The sequence below is a fragment of the Trichosurus vulpecula genome, chromosome 8 (genome assembly GCF_011100635.1).
Source record: "Trichosurus vulpecula isolate mTriVul1 chromosome 8, mTriVul1.pri, whole genome shotgun sequence".
Lineage (NCBI taxonomy): Eukaryota > Metazoa > Chordata > Mammalia > Diprotodontia > Phalangeridae > Trichosurus > Trichosurus vulpecula.
Window position 1 is genome coordinate 51,631,090 of NC_050580.1, and position 8,500 is coordinate 51,639,589.

The 8,500-nt window shown below is 49.7% G+C and overlaps 1 protein-coding gene across 1 annotated transcript in view; it reads left to right on the forward strand.

Moving 5' to 3' along the window:
• PPCDC (phosphopantothenoylcysteine decarboxylase) overlaps nucleotides 1-7,920 on the forward strand; it is a 58,988-nt gene extending 51,068 nt beyond the window's left edge. Inside the window, exons 3-6 of the mRNA XM_036735768.1 lie at nucleotides 760-855; nucleotides 2,301-2,429; nucleotides 6,440-6,608; nucleotides 7,032-7,920. Coding sequence (XP_036591663.1) covers nucleotides 760-855; nucleotides 2,301-2,429; nucleotides 6,440-6,608; nucleotides 7,032-7,111 — 474 coding nt within the window. The 3' untranslated portion in view covers nucleotides 7,112-7,920. The remainder of the gene's footprint in view (nucleotides 1-759; nucleotides 856-2,300; nucleotides 2,430-6,439; nucleotides 6,609-7,031) is intronic.
• Nucleotides 7,921-8,500: the final 580 nt, after the last annotated feature.

Genomic DNA, 8,500 nt, shown 5'->3' on the forward strand with positions numbered 1-8,500 from the left:
ATGATTCCAAATTGCTTTCCAGAATAATCAAATCCTTTCACAGTTCCACCAATAGTACATATGTGTGCTTGTCTTCCCACAACCTACCACTGACTGTCCAAGAGGGACAAAATCCTAATGTTGTCTGCTAGGCTTGTTCTGTTTCCTAGAAGCAGCACAGACTGCAGTCTCAGCAGTGAGGCTCCTACCTCTCTCTGTGGGCTCAGCCATATCACTTGTGTTTTTTTGAGGCAATCAGGGTTAAGCGACTTGCCTAGGGTCACACAGCTCATAACTGTCTGAGGTCACATTTGAACTCAGGTCCTTCTGACTCCAGGGTCAGTGCTCTACCTACTGAGCCACCTGGCTGCCCTTCCATACTACCTTTTGAGGAGCTGCTTCCCTTTCTCAATGCCCCTCTGTCATCTCCTTGTTTCTGCTTCTCTGCCTCCCTCTGCTAATGTGATGGGCTACTGCTGATTTATATACACCAGGAACCTGGTGACTCATCCTGAACAGCTCAGCAGCCCTACCCACTCAACTTCCCTCAGAAGGGGAACTGAAACCACAGGCACCTGGTGGGTTCTGACCTTTGGGCAATGGAGGAAGTGCTGTGCAGACGTGAGAAATGGGCTGATGGGGGTGTGGGGAAATCATCCTTCATGGGCTGTGGCTAAAGCAAACCTGTTTTTTCAGCATGCAACCCCTTGTGGACCTTCAGACCTTTGAATAACTGTTTTCTCTTCTCTCTTCCTTCTTCCTCTTTTTTTCCACTGGCAGTTGGAAGTGGCAGTGGTGACCACGGAGAGAGCAAAACATTTCTACAAGCCTTGTGATGTTCCTGTGAGGGTCTATAGTGACACTGATGAGTGGGAGGTCAGTGCTCTGGAGCCCTGGACCCAAACTCCTTACCATTCCTGCCCCTTTCCACCCACAACCATTCTCCTGGGCTCTGCCAGATGTGTCAGTGGTCAGAACCTCACATGCAAAAGAAATATGGAAATTATTTCTCAAACTGTCGACCAGCTGTGCTCTTGTGCCTTAAATCGACTGAAAGCCCAGAAATCCAAGAAATCCAGTCTGCTTGCAGGCTGAGGGCCTTTGCCCCAGGCCTGAGGCTGAGTCCCCTTATCCTTATCTTGGTTGTTGAAAGCACTGAGTAGCTCAGTTTGCACTCTTTGTCCACATCACTTAGAACTGTCTTCACTAGCAGGAGCTGAGCCATTTATTTTCCTCATCCTGTCTGCAGGATTTGAATATCCTGCAGCAGGGAATTCCAGTCTGATTCATTGGCCAGAAAGTATAGGCTGGAGGCAGCTTTGCCAATAGTTTTTTAAAATCTTTAGACCCAGAAAAATTCTACTTGGTCCACAAAATATGCAGTTGCCTCAGCCTCATTAAACAGTATTCTCTGCCTCCCTTCCCTTGTCCTTTCAATCCCTCTGTTCTCCTCCTCTTTCCAGTGTCTCAAAGAACCAAGCACCTTCAGCTGGCAGACTTCGAGCTCCCCACCGGATGTAGAGTTCCCCCGAAATTGAAATCAAGAACCAGTAGAGTGTTAGCTTCCCCAGGCCAGGGACTATTTCCTTTTGTCTTTGCTGTCTCCAGCACCTATCACTTGAATTAATGCAGATCCAAGATTGAATGGAGGCATCATGTTCCTTTTGTCAAAGGAAATGACACAATTCTATTCCCCCCAAAATAAAAACTGAATTTATGAGACTAGAAGGGTGAGGCGAAGCATGTTTGGGTCCCAGCCACATCTCTTTAAGGCAGTGGTTCTTGAGCTTTTTTTGAGTCATAGACTCCTTTGGCAGGTAGTCTGATGCCCAAGTCCTCATTAGAAGGATGTTTGTTGCCCATATTCATCATCGAAGGAAATGCTAAATTTCAGTTAGCAGTAAGTGAAAAGAAAGAGGTCATTTTTTCCCATCTGAGTCCCCAGAGCTCTTTGCAGGTGAAGAACACCTACGGCCTTTGGTCCACCAGCCTCTGCTTTCATTGGACGATCCTTATCTTGTATATTTCTGGTTCGGCCTGTCAAGGTTACACAGCTAGTACCTGTGTCAAGTGTCTGAGACTGGATTTGAACTCAGGTCCTCCTGACTTCAGGGCTGGTGCTGTACTCACTGCACCACCGAGCTGCCCCTCAAAGTCTTATTGATCTGTGTTTGTGAGAGCAGCAGACCCTGAACCCTCCACGTCCTGGTAGAATGTAAGCTTCCTAAGGCCAGGTTTTTATCTGCCCAGCACAGTGCCTTTGCACAGTAGGCATTTAATAAGTGTTTGTGGATTGAATTGAATTGACTTCCTATTTTTAGATGTGGAAGTGCCGCTCTGACCCTGTCCTGCACATTGACCTTCGGAGATGGGCAGACCTCATGGTAATCGCCCCTCTTGATGCTAACACGATGGGAAAGGTGGCCAGTGGCATCTGTGACAACTTGTTGGTGAGTGACCCCTTATGCCCTGCCTTCCTTTGAGTTGGCAACGCCACTCCTGCTGGTATCAAACCTTCTCGCTTTTTGACAGACTCTGTGGTCAGAGCAAGGGTGGCCCAGGACCCTGGGATGCTTGGTGCCTCTTCCTGCCTCATGAGAAGGGGCTCATTCCTCGGACCTTGTCCCTTGTGTACAGGAAGGTAGATAGACTGACTGCTGATAAACAGACATGCCAACAGCATGGCCCAGGTTAAAGGCTCTTATGGATCCCATCATCCCTTGTCACTTTTCTCCACGCTCTGTTCTGGGCCCCATTTGGCTTATTCAGGGCTATGTGGCCCTATAAGGCTCTTCCTTTGCCCTGTTCTACCCCCCTCCCCCTTTCATCTTTTAGTACTTTCCCTGACATGCCATGTCGTTCTTTTTTTTTGAAGCGTAGAGTTCCCTGTCTCCATCAGGGTGAAGGTACAAGGGCTATCACTGGGCCTGATCCAGCTGTTGACCTGCTCCGTTTCTGACCTGGGCCAGTTTCTCCCTCCTCAAACAGCCTGGATATTGATGCCAGACTTAGTGCAGGCACCCACTGCAGCCTGCTTAACCCACTGCAGCTCAGGACTGCTGAGCTTGTGCTATGCCTTCCATCTCTCTGGAAGCCAGGATAACAGATGTGAGCAGCCTTGCTTGGCCGTTCCTTTCTTTCCGTCATCTTATATCTCCCCACCTTTCTTTTGCTGGCTTCCCCCTTAATCTGTATGGTCTGAAAACATATGTGACATCAGATCAGTGTGTTTACTTCCTGTGGGTCCTTACTCAAACGCCCAACTGCTCTCTCTGTTTAACTTGAAGCTCTAGCCACTGGTTTGTGGTGCAGATTCTCTGTCACTTAGAATAAGCTTGGCCTGGTAGAAAGGGGAAGGAAAGAAATAGAGGTGTCATCTGATGGAATATGTTGGGGGAGGAGTAAAAGCAAAGACATGCCCACTTTAGGAAGTGAGGCTTGTCAGAGACCCAAGGGCTTCAAAGGAATTGCTGCCCTGGAAAGAATACCCTGGTGTTCTTAGGGAGGACTTTACCCAGAATGTGCAGGTTGGGCAGGACATGGCCAAGTGACTGGATATCCACTTGCTAGGGGCTATTGGCAGATGAGCTCCTTTGTGGGTGCCTCTGAGGTCCCTTCCAACTTTGATAGCATGTGACGAGGTCCCATGAAGCAGTGTGTATAATTTAATAGCCTTAGGTTCATCTAGCCCCATTCTTTGGTGAGTAGATCAGAGCCTCTGCCCAGAGATTGTTCCCATGCCTCTTGATCGTCTCATTTAGGTTAGTAGTAGGGAGTGCTTTCTAAGTCATATAAGAGATTAACTGAGATCTTTAGAGGGTGCCATCCTTAGGGTCACAGTGGAACAGGGAAGGCAGGGCCCAGACCAGAATCTAGTCTTCTAACTGGCAAGCAGGCCTTCTCCCCTTGGCCTAGCATGCTTCCCTCTAGCAGAGCTAAGGTGCCCTGCTGTTTGGGGGTGGGGGTGTTCAGAAGGTGATGTAATGGTGATGAATCTCCTGCCTTTCTGCCCTCTGTGTCTGTGTGATTGTGAGCAGTGCTTGGATTTGGGGGCCTGTGGTTTAGCAGAGATTCTGTGCTCTGGAGAGATACTAGGAAAAGCAGATGCTTGGGGCTGTCCTATGTTTCTGCCAGCAATGGCATGTGCTGAGTGGCTGCTCCTAAAGCTGAGGCTGGCTGATTCAAATGGAAAGGGCTTGGCCAGGCCCACAGGCAGGTTCTGCAGAAGGAGCTTGGCCAGGAGCCACAAGGAAATGCAACTGAAACTGCTCACTGACTGCACCTTTCAGTTGTTTTATTGGTGGAGACGAGTGGGAAATGCTGGTCCTGGAGGTAGCTTTTCAGGCAGGCCTGCAGAGGGAGCAGTTCTTCTCTCCCATCCAGGATGGAACCCCGGAGTCCCGAGAGCAGGACCAAGGAGCTGAGGGCATCTGATCTGTGCTGGTTCATCCTGACCCTGCAGAGAGAGGGGCTTTCATCTGCTTCAGCTCCTGGCAGGACTCCCTCATCAGGATGGCACACATTTGCCTTCCCAGCAGGGACAGCAGTAGACAGACCACTGTTTCCCACTATGGCCCCTGAAGCCAGGACTGAAGGAGTAAAGAATGAACCTGGGCAGCTGCCTGGCCAGAGGAGCATTGGCTTCTTCAGAGAGGCCCCTGGGTCACAGGATCTCAGTGTCTGAAGGGACCTTGAAGGCCATCTCATCCAGTCCACACATAAATGAGATCTCCCGCTCCAGTATTCTCTAACAAGGGGGCATCCAGCCACGCTAGACTGGGAGCTTCTTGAAGGCAGGGACTTTCTTTTACCTCTTTTTGTATCCCCAGTGCTTAGCATAGTGCCTGGCATGCAGTGGGTGCTTAATAAATGGTTATTGATTGACTGATTAGCCATATCCTACCCAGCCTGTAAAGTCTAGTTCATATCCCACCTTCTGGGTGAGATTCTCACCAAGAACACTGCTCTCTCTCTCATTGTCTGTGGCTGTCTCTCTCTGTCCCCATCCCCACCCCAAATTCCTTTGGTACTTCCTGTCTGTAACTTAAAATAACCACGTCATATGAGGTGTGACTACAAAGAGACTCATCTTTTTAAAAAATCCAGAACCAGACTACAAACCAGCAGCGATGCCTCTGAACAGGGAGTCAGTCGCCTTGTGCGGTGTGGTGGGTTGTACTCTAGACACAGTGTGTCCCTGAGGACAGTCCTGGCCCTCAGGAGATCTGAGTTGGAGTCACGGCTCCTGCACCTTGGCAGCCCTGGCACCGTGGGTAGGTCGCTTCCTCTCCCTCTGCCTGCATCGTCTCCCTTTCAGAGTTATTAAGAGAATCATTTTTCATAAAGTGTAATATGTAGATTAAATGGGAACTATCACAGCCTCTCTTTCCACCAGAGAAGCCACTGGCCCCCTGAGTAGTTTCCCTTTTGGTGAGAGGGCCTGGAGATCCATCAGACGCTCTTTAATTGCATGGCTTGCAGACAGCCGGCTTAGCCATGACCTTTCATGGTTTGACCAGAGGCCTCCAGGGAATGGCAGTATAGTACAGTGCGGAGAACACTCAATGGGGTTCCAAGGCCCTGGGTTTGAATCCTGCTTCTGCCACATATTACCTGTGAGACCCAACTTCTCTCCATCTCCAGCTCCTCCTCTATAAAATACAGGGATTGGATGAATAAGGGCTGAGGCCCCTTCCAGCTCTGTAGCCTCCTTACAGCTGGGGACAAACTTAGGGGAAAGATTAGGAGGAGGAGTGGCTGATCACCTCGTAATTGTTGAGCTCCCATACTGTCTTGTGAGCAAGGCACTATGGGAAGATGGAAAGGGAAAAGCAGTGTGGCACAATGGAAATAACTCTGCCCTTGGAGTCAGGAGGTGAGGATTCGAATCCTGATCTGGGCAGTTACTAGCTGTGTAATTGAACTCAGTGCCCCAGTATGTATGGGGGAGGTTGTAGGCGTGGCCTCTGCCCCCCAGGTGGTTATGAGGAAGGTGCTTTGCAGACTCTAAAGATCTGGGTAAATGAGTTATGATTACTACTAAGGAGCTCGCTGTGGAGTGGGGGTGACAAGACAAGACCCTTGGGTAATAGTTAACAAATAGTGTGAAACAATGTTTACTAAGTGTCAGATAATTGAAAACATTAGGAGATCAAAAGGAGAGTTCCCTGGGAAGGGCCACCCTGGGAGGCTTCTTGGAAAGGGTGTGTCTTGAGTCAGGCCTTGAGGGATGAGCAGAGGGGAGAGGAGAAGATATTCCAGGCCAAGGGAATATGTACATGAAAGCAAAGAGGTCAACTGAGCATCAAGACTGTAACTAGCAGGTGTCATATGGCCAGGCTGATGTTCTAGGCAGTAGAACTGGCATCGACCTGAGCAGGGGTCAGATGGGCAGCCGGCTGGAGTCAGAGGTCTCCTGGCAAGAACTAGTGGTAAGCGACAATGTCCCCCTTCCTCACAGACCTGCATTGTCCGGGCCTGGGACCGGGCAAAGCCCCTTCTCTTCTGCCCAGCCATGAACACTGCTATGTGGGAGCATCCCATCACGGCCCAGCATGTGGAACAGCTGAAGGGCTTTGGCTACACCGAAGTCCCCTGTGTGGTTAAGAAACTCGTGTGTGGAGATGAAGGTAAGGCCTCATGAGCCCCCAACTCAGACCCTACCCCAGCCATTTGTTCCATTGGGCCTGTCCTGGGAAACTTGTTCTACACCCGTCCTAGAAGCGATGGGGCCTCGAGTCCTTGAGGTGTCACAGGGATGGGGAGGGGGTAGATTTGGGATGGTCAGGCCAGGTGGGCTCCATACAGGTCTCTGCAAGGAATCACCTTCTGCACAGGCTTCCTGGTTAGCATGTTTTGGGGTTAGGCCCTGTTGGGGTTAGCCCCAGCACTGCAGCTTCCCTGGCTCCTTTTCCAGTCCTGGCATTTAGGAATGCTCATGTGCCTTCATTAAAGGCCCCCCATGTATGGCAGAGGTGTGAAGGTCACTTCTCCTTTGTCCACAGAGCCTCTGCAGTGTCCCAGATTTTACTTTAGATGTCTTTACTCTTCAGGTTTGGGGGCCATGGCTGAAGTCAAGACGATTTTGGGGAAAGTGAAAGAAATCCTTTCGGAGCGGGACTTGCTACACTAGAATTGATCCAAGAAATGGTTCATGTACCAGTCTGTGCTCTGCCAGTTTTCCAGGGAGAAGAAGCCATAACACTGACAAAGTCTCTGCTGGAGCAGTCTGGTCTTGGGGCCAGTCCAGAGTATTTGTGCCCTTCCCAGAAGCAAATTGGCCACACAGGACAGAGGAGGGATCTGGTGCCATTTGGCTTTCTCTTGGGGCTCCTGTGGGAGTGCAGATGGTAGTCTTCTCCAGCTGCCTTCCTCCAGCACTGCCTCAGATAGTGGTTTGAATTGTTTTCCTGGAATGTGGGGAAGCTGGTGTTCATCACAGTTCCATATACATTGGAGGGTTGGGAAATTGTGATAAGGAATTCTGAATTCTGTGTGTCATGTAAGACTGGCTTTAGACTCATCCTTGTCTAGAGATCCACAGGCCAGCTGAACCCCTGCTGTTTGGTTGATGTCTTGGTTCACAGCCTAAGGGTGCAGACCCCTTCTGAGATCAGAGAACTCGCTGTTTCTGTTCTCATCTTGTAAGCTCCTTGAAGCCAGAAATTGTGCCTTGTCCTTCCTTATAGCCCCACAGTACCCAGCACGGTGCCTCAACATAACAGGCATTCAGTAAATGTTTGTGAACTATTAAACTGGAATGTGAAACATCATCCATTCCTTCCTTGTAAAGTGTGTCTACGTGTAGAAGCATCACTTTGAAAGTCTGCAGATGTGGCCCTGCCTGCTGAACTCTGGCCTAAGGAAGGGCTTGGGTTGGCTAGGCAGACGTTCTTAATGCCTAGGATAATGGCCCTCACAAGTAAACGCTTCTTATATTTCTCTCAAAATGGTACTTGTATTCAGTTATACTAGCTTTTAGGAAGAGATTTGGGAAAATGAGAGGGATGGGGATGGTGAAAACCAGAGAAAAGAAAATCTTTGGGTGAGGATTAAATCCCTTACCACACTTTGCATAGATTTCCCTGTGCCCTCTAATGTTCACTTTACAAGTGCCACGTGAGGGATTCAGTCCCCATAGCATGGCAGGAGTGGAGCCCAAGACTCCTTCGTTGGGACCTTGTGTATTCGCCATTCCTTCCGTATTGCTCCTTTTCCCTCAGACTCCCCCATAGCACACATACTCTGTGGGCTTAGGTCCCCAAACCTCACACCAAAAGCCAACTATGGCAAGATACAGAGAAAACCCCAAACTTCCCCAGCCAGCACACTTTCTACTCTGCTTTTTGTCCTTCTGCCGTGGGGAAGGTCTCATTCTCATTCTGTCTTCTGAAGTTTACTGTTGGCTTCCTGACTTCTGGGCCCAGAGGTGGGAGCCATGGTGACAGAAGATAAGACTTGTTGGCCAAGAGTAGCCAAGAGGCCTCACCCCAGAGCAGGCATGTGGGGGAATCAGCACCGT